The following is a 16,271-nucleotide window of genomic DNA, read 5'->3' on the forward strand; positions in this document are numbered from 1 at the left end:
AGAATGGTCCAATGTCCAAATTTATCACCTTTCCCCAAAAAGTCAGTTCTGTTTCACTTGAAAATGTACCCTTAGTTATCATCCATTCTTCTCTCTTCCCTGCTCGTCCCACACCCTAGTTACATTCCCTCTCAGCTTCAGGAGGGCAGGAAGTTTTGTCTCTTTTGTTCCCTGTTGGATTCCCAACACCTAGAACAGTGCCTGGCACATAAAAGGAGCTCAAAAATATTTGTTGGATGCGGAATGAATTCAAGTACAGAAGCGTCCTGTCTAGCCCTGGGGTTAGGTTCTCAAGCAGGCTGGGCAAAATTAGTGTGTAGCTAAATGAGCCTTTAAAATTCTTTGTCACCCATACAACATACAGATATATTATCTCTAAGTTCCATGCAGTTTCTTCCCCAGCTTTGGGACAGATCCTTGGTTTTCAGTTAAGCCCCACATGAAGTTGTTGGCTGGCGTTTAGATGGTCACATTGCACACAAAACATGGAACTTCAAACACTTGGAGGCCCCTAGGGAAGCAATCTGGCTGTGGGACTGGAGATTCAGCTCTCCTTTCTCACACTTTCTGAGTGAATTAGGCCCATGGCTCTTTTTCTCCATTCCCTTCCGTTTTTTGTTTTTGTTTTTGTTTTTGTTTCTTTTTTCTTTGCCAAACTCGTAAACCTGTAAATTAAATGTGTATATGATGCCCCCAACAGTACTGAGGCTGAACTTCGTGAAAACTGGATAATCACAAGGGTGAACCAGACTTCAGGACCACTGAACTCGGTCATTAAGTCTACAAAGCCAGGGTGCTTCTTTCTCCTTAAATTTGTCCTTCTAGAGTTCAAAAAACGTGACAATTTTGCAGGCTTTTTTAAAGGGCTAAATCTCTGTATGAGGCTATCACTTCCCTAGGATCAGCAGACAACTCATTCATCTTCTACCAAGAGATTTCTAGAGACGTCGGTTTTCCTCTGTAGCCAAAGTAAAGGCAACAATTTAAATCTTAAATGAGATTTTCTTTCATACAGAGCAATTTTGGGCTTGCTGTTGTAAAGGATGAAGGATGCACTGAGTGTTTTTTTAAAAAGGCTTCTTAAATTATATGTATTTCCTTGACTACATTGCAAAATGCATTTACTCACACAAGTCAAATCAGTACAATCTTAAAAAATAAAATCAACTTAGCTGTGGAGTGGGGAAACTATTGTCTAAAAATAAGAAAATACTCTAATTTATTTTGCAGGAATCAAGAAAAAAATTAAAGATTTGACTGAAGCTGGTCCTTGGTTAGTGAAGTTGTATTTAGCAGATAACGGCATAGATGGAAAAGGAAAAGAGGAAGAAAATAGCTTGTTGGAATTCACTCAAATTTTAACACGGTGAGTAGAAAATTAAGAGGCTTTACTTGTTCTCCTTCCAAAACTAGGTCTTGGGTTAAATCATGGGGAAAATGATTTAATTGCAGCTTGTTAACAGTGCCAAGTGAGATTTTTCATCTGAGAGTGAAGTAGTGACCCATCTTGGTCTTGGTACATCATTTTATGGGAAGACCTGAAATCACAATAATGGCATGGCAGACAGTTGTACGTAAGCCCACAAAGGGGTCTCAAAGACCTCATTAGAAGCTGCATTTTAAGAAGTTGGCAACTAAGCAAAGACAAGAGGTATGACTTCCAGATTCTTCTTTCCTACGGTCAGAATGAATGTAATGTAAGATGTAAGCAGTGTGACCTGAGGAAGAAAGGCAGTCTACTCAAGAGTGAACACTCCTTTGTGTTTGATTACAACGTTGTTCCAACCTCCTTAGGGAGAAAGAGCTATTCTCAATAGCTTCTGGAAAAAACAGACTATTTTCTTTACACATTTATCTGCACAACCTTGGACATCTCCCTATCCACTTTCCTGAATCCACATACCCAGTGGGCCAAGCCACAAGTGATCGTTTTTAGCACTGTAAGAAAGCTTTCTGGATAAAGAGGGCTCTAAGCTACACCATCTTAGGACATCAGTACTTGAGGCAATCAAGGGCAACAGAACACAGCCAAGATTTGAGGCTTGAGGGCTTGAAGGATGGCTGTTTATTATTTTAGAAGAAAAAGATTCCTTATCTAATATACTTTACTACCTTATTCAGGAATGTTGGGAAGATTTCCAACTTGGATAGTTTTGCTATATTTTTAATAATTATACTAATAAATTTCATTTTATTAGCCTTTCAATATGATGCTAGATTTAATATATTGCCAATGTATTATCCTTTCAGTATAGTGCTAACATTTTGTTAAGGATTTTCACATCTATTTTCATGAAGGATATTAGTTCATAGTTTTCTTGTAATGTCTTCATCTGGTATTGGGATCAGGGTAATTCTGGCCTCACAGAATGAATTATTCCTTCCTCTTCTACTTTATGAAAGAACTTGTGTAGAACTGTCATTATTTCAACTCTAAATAGTTGGTAGAATTCACCAGTGAAGACATCTGGACCTGGAGTTTTCTTTATGGGAATTTTTTTTTTAACTACAAATTCAATTTTTCAATAGATAGAGGGCTATTCTGGTTATTTTTTCTTGGCTAAAGCTTTGGTAGTTTGTGTCTTTTCAGGAAATTTGTTCATGTCATTCAAGTTTTCAAATTTATTGGCATAAAGTTATTCATATATTTCCTTCTAATCCTTCTCATGTCTGTAGTCTCTATAGTGATGTCTCTCCATGCTTGAAATTGTTTTCTTTTTTTTCCTCCAATTAATCTGGTCAGAAATTTATCAACTTTATTGATCTTAAAGAACCAGCTTTTGGTTTCATCTAATGTTTTCCTTTTTTCAATTTCATTATTTTATCTTTATTATTTCCTTTATTGTTTACTTTGGGTATAATATGCTCTTCTCTTCCGAGTTCACTAAGGTAGAAGCTTAAGTTATTGATTTCAAATATAAATGTTTATATTAACATTGTTATTTCAAATATAAATGTTTATATTAACACTAAGCACTCTTTAATTGCATCCTACCAATTTTGATATGTTGTATTTCTGTCATTCAACTCAAGCCATTTTCTAGTTTCCCTTTTGATTTCTTCCTTGACTTATGGGTTATTTAGAAGAGTGCTGTTTAGTTTCCACATATTTGTTAATTTTTCAGATATTTTTGTCTGGTTGATTTCTAATTAAATTCTGCTGTGGTTGGAGAACATACTTGTTCTATGGCTCAGATTACGATCAATCTTGGTAAGTGTTCCATGTGCACTTGAAAAGAATGTGCATTCTGCTGTTACTGGAGGAAAGTTCTAGAAATATCAACTAAGTCAAGATGGTCGGCAGCGTTGTTTAGGTGTTCTATATCTATAAATTTTCTGTTTACTTGTTCTATCAATTACTGAGAGAGGGATAATTGTGACATTTATATCTCCTTGCAGTTTAATCAGTTTTACTTCATGTATTTTGAAGTTCTGTTATTAGAAACATAAACATTTAGGACTGTTAAGTCTCTTGAAGAACTGACCCTTATTATAATGAAATCCCTAGTAATATTTCTCTCTTATCTCTGGTATTATTCCCTCCTCTGAAATCTACTTTGACTAATATTAATATAGCCACTGCAACTTTCTTTTAATTAAAATTAGCATGATATATCTGTCTGTGTCCTTTTACTTTTAACCTATCTATGTTGTTATATCCAAATTGGTTCTTGTAGACAGCATATAGTTGAGACTTTTTTTTAAAATCCATTTTGACAATCTCTGTCTTTTGTTATTTGGACTATTATATTTAATGTGATTATCAGTGTGGTTGGGTATTTAATCTATAATCATGCCATTTGTTTTCTGTTTGTCTCATTTGTTCTTTGTTCAATTTTAACTATTTTTCTGCCTCTTTTTGGACTGAGTAATATTTATAATTCCATTTTTGCCTCTTATTGTTTCATTAGCTATACGTGTCTTTTTTTTTAGTGGTTGCTATAGTGTTTATTCTTTTCCTTTTAACTTGTCACAATTTACCTTCAAGCAATATATTATTTCACTTACAGTATAAGAATCTTACAGCAGTACATTTCCACTCCCTCGCATTCTTCTTACTATTGTTGTTATATATTTTACTTTTACAAACGTTATAAATCCCAGAATACATTATCATGTTTGTTTTAAGCAGTTAATTCTTTTTTTAAATACGGGCAAAGTCTTTTATACTTATTTACATTATCATTTCTATTATTATTACTGTTTCTAGTGTTCTTCATTCCTTTGGATATATCCAAATTTCTATCTGGTATCATTTTCTTTTTATCTGTAGGACTTAATTTATACATTTCTTATAGTCCTGATCTGCTGGTGATGAATTCTCTGAGCTTTAGTATTTTTGAAAAGTATTTTTGCCTTCATTTTTAAAGTTTTTTTTCTGGATACAGAATTCTTGGTTGAAAGTTAATACTTTCAAAATGTTCTCCACTGTTTTCTGCTACATTGTTTTTGAAAAGAAGATTGCTATCACTTTTGTCTTTGTTCTTTGCAACATAATTTGTCTTTTTTCTCTGGCTGCTTTTAAGACTTTCTCTTCAGCACTCTAGTACCCTAACCAACGTAAACTCATAAAGACAGCTTAGTCCAAATTTAACATCCATGGTCTTTGTATCATTCATCTGTTCTGGGCCTTTTCAACCTCACTCTGTCTTGTAGGCAGTGGGTGACTTTCTGATGTGATTTATGAAATGAGCTGCATGCTTACCTCAAGGACAGCTTCCCTACCCATTTCCATCTTTGTAGATCAACCCTCATTTTCCTTCTGCACCTCTCTTAAGTGCTGACAGGCTGGTGCCCTGGAAGTAAAAGCATCATCTTTACAAGCTTTCATCCCCAACCCTGGCAAGCCCAGTTCTCAGCCAGCTGTAGAGCAAGATGGGAGATGATCAAACAGGCTCCGGGAGCATTCCGGGGAACAGATTTATGGCTTCCTGCCTTTTATCATTGAGGGTCCTAAGTATCTACAAAGGAGGAACTCAATGGATGAATGTGGAGGCAAAGAGCTGGTCAGGGTACCTGCTTTCAAAGTCAACTCCAGGGGTCTACTTAATTGAGTATTTACATTGAGGTGGCTTATGCATATGCATTTATGTTGAGGTAAGGTTTGGTGATGGAGATTATGGGGCACTAACTACTTGCCTGCCCAGTAGCCCTGTTTGCCCTCAGTACTACATGGGTCTAGCCTCACTTTCAGATTAGCTGGTCCAGCTACAAGGGGTATCATGCCTTTTGTTTGTGAAGAGGCCTTACCTATCTCTGCTGCTTAAGCCTACCCCTGAAGGCAATTATCAGTGGATCCTTTGGGCTTAAGGCAGGAACCAAATGCTGGTTTGGGTGCAGGAAACCTGGTTCCCCCTCTCATGAACCAGGCCTCCCTCTGATTACAGTTCATCTAGTAGTGGTCTGTGGGGCTAACAGAACAGTACAATTACTTAAGGCTGACCATTTGTCAGATTTTGTTTTCTGCCCTGACCACACTAAACATGACAGCAGAACTGGCTACAGAATTTGTAGGGACCCAGTGTAAATGCAGACTCATGGGCCCTTGTTCAGATATTATTAAGAACTTCAAGATGATGATAACAGAGCACTAAACCAAGTGAGGAGCCCTTCTGAGCACGGGGCCCAGTGCAACTGCTGGCTCTGTGTGACAGGGACGAAAATACCACTAACAAGGAGCACCAGAGCCAGGAATTCCTTCCTTGTGTTTTTTCAGTTCTGACACTAAATACTTATATCTTTTTGGCCTCTTTTTTAAAGTGTAAATATTGAGAACTGCTGAAAATTAAAATTTTTCTTGGTATATTTGAATCATGATTCATGGTTATTTTCAAGCAAACTGCTGGAGTTCACATCTCTGCTCCATGATTTAATCTATAACTTCTCTGTATTTCAGCTCCTCATTTGCAAAAATGAAGGTAATAATAGTGACTAACTCGAGAGACTGTTACAGGGTAAATGAGACCATATGTGTAAAGTGCTAAATATGGAGCCCAAGGCTCCAACTAGCACCTTGATACAAATGAGAAAAAGAGTCCCTCCGGGCAGATGAACTAAAAGGCACTACCTCTCATCCCCAAGGAGTCAGAGGAAGTTACCCCTTCGAGGGCTATGCTTCAGGCGCAGGACTTGGCAAGCAGAGGTTGGCTGGATTTCAGCCCTGCTCGTACCCTTGGAAGGCTTCTTTGTGCCAGGCACAAGTGCTTAAGCATGTGGGTGGCCATGATCACATCTGACAGTGAATGCTCCGTAAAACCATGGCTCTTGTGAGGCCTGTGTAGTGTAGTGGTTAAATCCATGGCCTCTGGAATCAGACCTAGATGTAGAATTGTTGAGTTGTAAAGTTTGTCTTCAACACTCTTCACTCCTTCTGTGCATCCCTGCTTTCTTCTTGAAGCATCCCTGCTCGCCCCCATCTTGCCTGAAGGAATTGGACACAGTTGGGCAGTTCAGGAAGCCAAAGCCTGTCAAGTCCCGATTAGACAGATTGTTTCCTTGGGAGCAAGATCTTTGAGAGGCAGAGTCTGGCAGGACCATTCAGCCCTGGCCTTGAATTCTGGCTGCTGAATCAATAAAAAATGTGTACAGGGAGCAAGAAAATGGCCTTGTATTCACTACTGACTCTAACTGAAATTTCATATCCCCAGCTCATGGTAAGGGTTCAAAATTGTTTTATGGATAGTCATATGATAATTTCTTTCAGAGCAGAGGCCATATGTTAAATTCCTTTTAATCCCTGCAATGTTAGGCACATAATATACATCTAGTAAGTATGCGTTCAATATGCATACTTGGTAATGCATTTTGCAAGATGCTTCCATAGGAACTGCTTCATTCTCTTTTTACCACAACCTTATGAAATAGGCAGAACTGCCCTTTTAAGGTCAAATTTACGGATGAGGAAGGTGAGACCCAAGAGAGCACATGGCCTACTCATGATTACAGGGTTGACAAGAAGTACAGGCTGACCTGGAACCCAGGCCTCCCCACCTGGAGTCCATGTCCACTCATGATGCCAGAGATTCCCAAAGTCCAGTTGGCAGGCCAAGGCCAGGACATGAAGGAATTTTCAATAATCCTCAAAGAGATTAGAAAAATAAAGACAGGTGGAGTGTTCATTTTTCATAAAGCTAAATTTACTTGATTTAAAAAGCTAGCCTTTATTTTGAGACTATGCCCTTCCTACTTTTATATAAAAATACTTATTATTGTATAGTGTTGCTAGGTGAGAGTTATTTATTTGATACGCTAGAAGTTGCCATACTGACCTCTATCTGTCCCCCCAAGTTATTTGACATTTTATTTTCTGGTGTGTAAAATCTAAAAGACTGAAACGCTCTGCACAATTACACACCATGTCTTTTGAATAAATGAATGAATGGAAGATTTAAGACAACTAAAAATCTTTATCCTACCAACTTACTTTGGAGAGGCATTCAAACTAGAGAGATTAAACTTGGGGAAAAAAAGAAAAAGCTAGATTCAGGAGGTTTGCAGTTTCAAATTGGGTCAGTGCATCATCTCTGAAAGGGGCGGGGGGTGGTGAGGGCAGAGAGGACCTAAAAAGAGCGAGCATACTGCAAAATAACTGGATTGAATTTCTTTGAGTAACCACGGTTGGCACACCATTTTGCTTGGTCATTTCCTCTGGTCAGCCTGATCAGATACTCCACCCACTTACGAGAGCTTGACCTTGGAAACAATGTCCTGGGAGAAGCGGCGGCTGCTGACATACTTGAAGCACTGAGAGCCAGAAAGACAGGTAGGGTGTTTCCAGTTTGTGTTCCCCTTCCCCATCCACATCCACTCCTTCCCAAATGCTGTACGACCTACCACTTGCCCTACTTTTTCCATTAAATAATTGGCCTGAGCTATGTGATGACCAGGACCACTGTCAGAGGCTGGCCACCATTGTTTGATTTGCACTGTGATTTGCACAAAGTTCAAGAGCTCTTAGGATGCATATGTAGTCTTTGATCTAAGCAATGAATGTTGTTAAAGTGAAATTTTCTCTATTGCTTTTTCTTCTCCCTCCTCTCTCATCCTCATCTCTTCTCTGAGGCACTCTCTCCCAGTCTCTATTCTCCTCCCCAACCCAACCTGCAAAGATTTCTCCAGAGCAGCTGGAAGACTCAAGTAATAGCCCTCATAAGATTCTGATGTGCTTCCTGGATCATCAAAGAACAGTTAAAGAGTGATTGGCATAGAGACAGCGTTAAGGGTATTTTTATGATCATGTAATCTTTTGAAAATGACAGAATTACATATGGAACAAGCTGTTTAGTACTGGCTACACCTGTCCTCTCCTTCACAGTATGTGTGACCAAAATTAATGACGTCCACTCTTACTGCTGACCGAGAGATGAGGAAATGTCATTTTTAATGAAGCTCAGTGAAAGGCATCATAAACACATTTGAAAATTCAAATTCAGTGTTAACCAAAGAGGAGAGAAGTCTTGGTGCTCTATCTGGTAGATTATGTGGAGAGAATTAGGTGATACAAGCACCCAGTTTTTTATATTTCTACAGTAAAATGGTCTTAGAGACATTACATAATTTTCTGTTGCAGTTTTTCAATGCTGGCAGTTTTAGAGGGAACTGTAATATTACTGTGTACCTCACTGCCACTTTTAAAGTAAAACTACTCTATTGCCATTTCTTAACAGCCATTCAAATGATTCTTAAGATTTTTAAATTATTTCTTTATTTTAGAGAAACAGAACATCTACTTTCTAGTCCATCTGAGTTGAATTCAAATTCAACAGAATTATTCTGTTAAAATTAATTCAAATGTAACTTTAATTTAGGCTCAATAAACTGAAGGCAGGTTAATGATTTCATTTGATTTCTCATGGCACTATAGTAACCTTTTCATTAGGCACTGCACAGAAGACATTGTAAGAGTGCAGCAGTCTTCTGACCATCACTATAGTGAGTGCTAATGATGGGTGGCGTCAGATAGTCTGACAGAGAATGATTATCATTGAGAACCATCTGGGGCTGCAAAACATTGTGCTTGCTTAGTAAATGAGTCAATTTTCATAAATGGGAAGATGATCATAAAATACCTACCTGAAAATAACTCATTTAAAAAGCATTACAAAGTAATTTCTTGTTCAAGAAATCAGTTTTTTCCCCAAATGTGCTGGTATATATGAGTAGCTTTAATGCATCCATATTTTTGAACCAAAATAATTATGAGCCATTTCTGATGGAGTTGTTCAATCAGATTGTTAGTCTGAACAGCGAGAAAGACTCCTCAAAACAGGGTTACCTGTTTGGATTCTATAGGGAAAATGTCTTGCCATTTAGCTCTAATGGCATCATTTTAAACATTAAAAGCAATTAAGTGATATCATTGCTTATAGAGCTAATGTTCTTCTTCTGATTGCTTCTGTGTTCTTATCATTAGCAAGTTAACAAGCTAATTTCTGATTCTAATTCTAATTCTCTCGTGAAATCCAATCTAACAGCCTAAAGTTATTTATTTGCCTGCCAAGGAGTCCTAATGACTTTAATGATGGAACACACAATGAAAACTTCCTCAGCAATATTAGCAACCTCACTTCTTAAAAACAAAATTAACAAGAAGACAAACTGCTATCCACATCTTACAAGCTTGTTTTCTGACAAATTAAAAAAAAAAAACAGAATACTTCAGAATCACTTCATTTATTTATTCTTTACTCACTTCTTTCTTTCATATATATTTATTAAATGCCTACTATGTGCCAGGCCCTGTTCTAGACTTCGGTGAGCAATGAATTCCTGCCTTCCAGGGGCTTTCTCCCTAGTGGAGAATGACAGACAGTAAGTCAACAACAACTTCAAAAAGAAGTAAAATATATACTATTATATATTAGATGGGGGTTATACTTAAGAAAAAAATAAAGCAAGAAAAGGAGATAATGTGTGTATGTCGGGGGCAGGGGCTGCAATTTCAGTTAGAGCTGCCAGGGAGAGCTGTACTGAGAAGGGATATTTGAGTAAAGACCCAAAGGAGGGAGGGAGCAAGCCATGTAAACATCTGGGTGACGCACATTCCAGGTAAATGGATCAGCAAGTGCAGGGGCCGTAAGGCAGGAGCCTACCCGGTGTTCCAGCACCAGTCCGGCAGCCAGCATGGCTGGAATCGGGTGAGAGGGAACGCAAAAGTAATATGACAAAAATTCTGAGAAGTAAGCATGGAGGGCAGGGGGACTACTCGACAATTATGAGGACTTTAGTTTTTAACTCTATTGAGATGGAAAGGCATTTGAGAATTTTAAGCAGAGAAGTGACCTAATCTGACCCACATCTTACCAGCTCTATGTAGAAAACAGATTAGAGAGGAGCAAGGGCAGAAGCAGGGAGGCTAGTTAGGGAGTTTTCTGTGGAAAAATTAAACAGAGCCTTTCAGCAGACCCAGGGCACCCAGCAGTGAGGGTGAGGTGAGAAGCTGCAAAGAGGAGGATCAAGGAAAATTCTGCACATGAAACAGTTGGGACTCAGACTTTACCATCATCCAAGCCTCCTGTGTCTGCCCTGCTTCCAGAAGACTGATAGCCAGGTAGAAGGCTGGGGTATTCTTTGAGAAACTGAATAGCCCCAGAGAAAGGAATTCAAGATGCTGACGGCTGGCCAGCCCTTCACTATTCAAAGAAGCCTAGCAGGTAAGCAAGGAACTTACCGTCGCATATACAGGAGCTTCCCGTCGGCCTCTGGACGTCTCCTGCTTCACTGTGAACAGAAAGCTGACAATCTACAGACACACGAGGCAATCTGCCAACACAGGAAACCAAGCCTGAAACAGAGAGAAAAAAGGAACCCTGAAGATACAGAGACAATGCAGAAAATTTTAAAAGAAATTAGTTATAACACCCTTAGTGAAACAGAATACAGTGCATCTGTAAAACAAGAAAGTAAAAATGACAGCCAAGGTAAAAATTTCAGAACAAATGCCTAAAGATGAAGTCAAGAAAATCTTTAATGAGTAAAACAAAAGATGGAGATGAAAAATTGGTGAGAAAATACAAGAGATAGAGGTTCAGTCTAAGAGCACCGGTATCTAACTCATTGTTTCAGAAAGAAAGTACAGAGAAAAGGGAGGAAAGGGGATTATCAAAGGAACAAATCAAGAATGTTCCCAGAACCAAGGGACATAAATCTGCGTGCAACTGAGAGAGGAGCCCCCTGAGTGCTCAGCACAGTGCAAGATAAACTGTATATCATCATGGCATTTCAGAACTCTAGGAATAAAGGGGACATCCCAAAAACATACAAAAAGAAAAAAAAGATTGCATACCAAGGACTGAGAATCAGAAGGACCTCAGACTTTCTATGGAAAGCTGAAGGCCGAGGGGCACTGCCATGACAACCCTATGAGACTACACATTCCCAACCCCTAACCGAGTATGAGGACAGACCAACGATGTTTTCCACACACAAGGACTCAAACTCTGTACCTCTATTCTCAGGAAGCATCCGGAGAACATGCTTGAGCAAAATGAGGGAATAAACCACAAAGACAAAGAACACAGAATCTAGCAACCAGCAGAACCAATACAGAAAAGGGAGTCCCAAATGGTGGTTGAGGGTCAGACCTAGTCCAAAGTGGAGCAGAAAACCGTAAGACTCTGGATAGGAGGAATACCAGGGTAAAAACTAAACTAATGGAGCACTGAAAAGGCTTACATATTTTGAAAGAAATACTGAGAGGTATATGAGAAAGAAACTTGGGGGAAATAGGTACATAGAAAACTATGCAAATGAGAAAAAAAGGGCAATTATTAATTCAGGCAAAAAGAAAGTTATACAAGAAAAAGGAACATAATAAACAAAAGTGTATGATCATACCAGTGAACACAATGTGTTGATTTAACTAAAAATTGTAATATATCTCTACTGGAAGGTTTGGTGAGTGGAAACAACAACAGTCAATATGTAAAATTTAAAACAGAAATGTCAATAAGTAATATAGCAAGTACTTAGTTTGAAGTAAGGCAATAAACATGAAAAACAGGTGAATGAGTTGAAAGCATTTGTCCCTTGAGAAGAGCGCTGAGGCTGCTGAGATGAGGGGTAAGGGTCTGTTATAAATTATAAATTATAAATTTTTAGCCCTATTTCATTGTTTAGCTGTATGTATACATCACTTTGATGGAAATATTTTTAGAGAATTGAAAAGTGCATAGCTTTCTCACCAATGCCATTCGTTGTCATGTAACTCATCTCAATTTCTAACACTAATCTTAAATTATCTCAGCTTCCGCTAAGGAATCAGAGGCCTCAACACTATGAGGCATTGAAGAATTCTACCTAGAACTTTATAAGGAAAAAAAGTGAAGAGGATAATTAAAAGTGTGGTGTTCAGGGAACATGAGTCTTTTGTGAGTCTGGGTGCCACAGGAATACTGCGAGGACTCAGGCTGGGCCCCACACCACACTGATGGCCCATCAAGTGGTCTCCAGCCCCTGACACTTGTCACAGCCTAAGCCGCACATCCCACACTTCCTCCTGACCTTCTCAGTGGTCAAGACTGTGGACCTTGTTTTCCTATTGCAGACCTTGCCCTCCTCTACTTTGGATCTAATTTCTTTTTCTTTTCTTTTTAAACTCTGAGCTTTGTTTCTCTCCTTGACCATGATTTATACTATCTGCTATTAAATTCTGCATCAGTTACAGATAATGTTTGGCCCTGTGTAACAGAACCAGCTACAGTGACTTAATCAGGTAGAGGAAGGGTAGGCAGGTAACAGACACTTTACTGTGTCATCTGTGTCCCAGTTTCCTCTCTCTTTCTCCACCTTCAACCTTAGCAAGTGGCTTTTATCCTCATGGTTGCAAAGTGGCTGCTTTGCCTGTAGCCTCCCATTTCCATCCCACACCAGAAGGAAGGGACAATGAGAAAGTACTGGTACCAGTGTGACAAAATCTCAGGAATCCCCAGCATAGTTCTGCCTATGTCTAGTTGGTCAGAAGCTTGTCACATGTCCACCTCCTATGCCAAGGAAGACTGGAAAAATAGTTTTTTTAGCTGGGCAAATAGCTGCCTTAAAAAAACAAAAAGAGTCCTTTTAACAAAGAAGAAGAGGAGAAAAGATACCAGGGCAGGGATCTAGCTGTCTTTGCCTCAAACCATTCTATTATTTTTCTTTTACTATTTGGGGATTTTTTTGAAGTATAGTTAATTTACAATGTTGTGCTAATTTCTGGTGTACAGCATAGTGATTCAGTTACACATATATATATATTCCTTTTCATATTCTTTTCCATTATAGGCTATTACAAGGTATTGAATATAGTTCCCTGCCTCAAACTCTTTTAGATTGCTATAGATGAGTCGGTCAGCCAGTCTTTTTGTACCCTAGACCTTGTCAAAGGCCCTTGAAGCCAGCGGCCCCTCCAGAGTGGCCCAGGTGAGACACTAAGGTCTTTATTAGACATTTGGTGTGTCCCCTTGAGTCAGCTAGCAGACCTGCATCTACATAACCTGCTGCTCTCCAAGGGAATATGGAAGACACACACCTGGGCCAAAAGTAGACTCAGGAAACATGAGCGGCTACTGCACAACTTCCCAATCTAGGAAGGACCCTGGGAGATGATTACCTTAGATTTTATTATGGACCAACCAGAGCAAACCCCCCACCTTGATTTTCCGTGAGGAGCCATGGGATGGAAGGACCCTCTAACACACCAAGTACCAATAAGCACTGCTCACTGGAAGACAATATCCAACTAGGATACTAACTTTGCTTCTCTTCCAAGCATATGTGTACCACCCAGACCCTCAGTGACCCATATTCTGGCCCTTTCCAAGTCCTGAAATTATAAACTGTACTGTCATACCTCCAACTCTGTCAGCCTCCACCACCCTTTATTGTGCCCAGCTTGATTCTATCCCACATCCTTACAACCATTTTCATGTTTCAACCTCAATTCAAATCCAGGTTGTTACCTGTACTTCTGACCAACTGGCTGTAAATCAGAGTCTCCCACGACCGCCTCCTTGGGTTCAATTAATTTTCTAAAGCAGCTCACAGGACTCAGTTCACTCACTAGACTTAAAGATGGAGAGCCGATAACGTAATGAGAGGTGATGAATGACAAGATCAGAATTTTGCTTTCAGATGATTAATCTGGAAGCAGGGTCCAGGACAGATTTGAGACTGAGGAGGTCTACGGTTAGGAAGACCATTTAGAAGGCTACTTTAACCATCCAGGTAAAAGATATGACAGTGGGAACAGAAAAGAAAGGACTAGTATAGGAAGTTATTACAGAAATAAATTATTATGACCACTCACATCAAGAAGATGTAAGGAAAGGGTATTAGGTGAAAGGAAAGTTGCTCAGTTAATAAGAATATGAGAGAATGCCCCACTCAGAAGGCCAAGGCCCAGTCCATCAAATGGAATTGTGAGATATCCTACCCACTTACTATTATGTTCTTCTCCCCTCAGGTAAACTGCCAGTCTTAAAAATTACAGTCACTCCCCAGATCTCTTCAGACACCTTCAGATCTATTTGGGAAAACAGCAAGAAATCTAGTATTACTCGTAAAAAGAAGAAAAAAAGTATGCTGTTAGATACCTGTGCTGGTGAGTAGTAGCCACCAGGGGGCGCTGTTTGGAGCCTGGGCACTAGGCTGGGGTCAGTGGTGCCTTGACTAACACATTTCGCACTTGATAAGATCACCAGCATTCAGATCTGGGTAACATTCCCCTAAAGCATCATTCCATTCTCATGGATGGTGATTGTACCAAAAGACCACAGAGAACAAGATAGTTCTCGCAAACATTAGTGGAAACCATACCTTCTCTCCTCACACCTCCCCACCGCAACCCCAACACACACACACACCCTGGTTCTGGTTAGCCTATCTATGGATCTAAGATGGTGAATTTACCTACCTCAACTCTTTATAAAGCTGTACTGCCTCTTAGGGGGTTATGATTTACACATGCTTACTCTCTATCATATGAAGCTGAACTTCTTTTTCTTTTTTTCTATTTATGATTTCCTGTTCATCTTTTCACAGGCTAAAAACTGAATATGGATGCCATATCTCCATATGGATTCTATCTACTTCCATGGCCAGCCAGACATGCCTGGAAAGATATTCATTGTTCTATGATAATACTTTTCACTGTAACCAAGCCCCTTTCAAGTTCTAAAATTTGATTAAGACTATTTTATGAAAGTTCAAAGTACTACTAGTCCTATCAGGCTTGTCATTTTCTAAAATGTGGATTTCACAAGTAGGCCTTAGTAAAAATCAGTGGGGTCCTTCTCTGGGGCTTCTTCTCTTGTGCATGTGAAATTTTTAATTTGAAAAAAGTCATGATCTTTATCTAAGAGAGAAAGAATCTTCTTTCCCAAATTATCTATAGTTGGGAACAACAGGAATTTGGGGAAATAACCACTTTCTAAAAGATAGCATCCCTAAAAATGGGGATCTTCCCCAAATGAACAAACTTCTGATGACTCGACTCCCTACCTTTACTAAGATTTCAGACAGCTCCATGGGAAATGGAAGAGGTGTCGCTGATCAATTCATGGATGATAAATTGGATTAGTTAAGTTGAATATGGTACAGGGATGAAAGGCATGGACTGGGCAATTAGATGAACCAGAATTCTCTGTGGCAGCCTGCTGCTTTCCATGTGACCTTGGGCAAGTCAGTTAACCTTACTATGCCTCAGTTTCTCCTTATGTAGGATACAGGTAAGAACAGCACCTATCTCATTTGGTGAGCACTGGATAAGGTGACACATGTCAAGCATTTTAGGACAAGACCTGTTTCACAGTACGTTTTCAAAAGTAAATATTAGTGGCTGGTATTATTGTTGACATTAGAATGGAGTCATTTCAGTTATTTCACTTAGAACCGCTAAACAAGAAAAACAGAAAAAAGAAAAAAAAAAGACTTAAGACCTCTACAGCAAGATATCTCCACCCACTTCCTGGCTTCCAAGACCTCCCATCTCCCCCAGTTCAAACTTCACCTCTTCCATGAGGCTTTTCCTCACTACATCAGTCCTAAGGAATGTTTCTGTCCCTCACAGCACTTAACACACCACTCAACAAACAGCACACATTAGCATCTAGCCAAATGTGACCCCGTGTCCACATTTATATTTTACGTATGTATGCATACTTGGCTCCCCTGCCAGATTTCTGGAGTTTGGTTAGCCCTGATCCAGGCACAAGGCCAGACACCAGGAATATAAGGGGATGAGGAGGCCCAGTAAGAAGAGGTGCGAGGCTTTGAACCCCAAATCTGACACAGCA

The 16,271-nt window shown here is 39.3% G+C and overlaps 1 protein-coding gene across 1 annotated transcript in view; it reads left to right on the forward strand.

Moving 5' to 3' along the window:
• The window catches only part of LOC105086322 (ribonuclease inhibitor), a 42,530-nt gene extending 27,200 nt beyond the window's left edge, over positions 1–15,330 (forward strand). Inside the window, exons 9-12 of the mRNA XM_010976800.3 lie at positions 1,231–1,366; positions 7,656–7,762; positions 14,441–14,578; positions 15,019–15,330. Of these exons, the coding sequence (XP_010975102.1) occupies positions 1,231–1,366; positions 7,656–7,762; positions 14,441–14,578; positions 15,019–15,023 (386 nt within the window). The 3' untranslated portion in view covers positions 15,024–15,330. The remainder of the gene's footprint in view (positions 1–1,230; positions 1,367–7,655; positions 7,763–14,440; positions 14,579–15,018) is intronic.
• The last annotated feature ends 941 nt before the right edge of the window (positions 15,331–16,271 follow it).

The sequence above is a fragment of the Camelus dromedarius genome, chromosome 2 (genome assembly GCF_036321535.1).
Source record: "Camelus dromedarius isolate mCamDro1 chromosome 2, mCamDro1.pat, whole genome shotgun sequence".
Classification (NCBI taxonomy): domain Eukaryota; kingdom Metazoa; phylum Chordata; class Mammalia; order Artiodactyla; family Camelidae; genus Camelus; species Camelus dromedarius.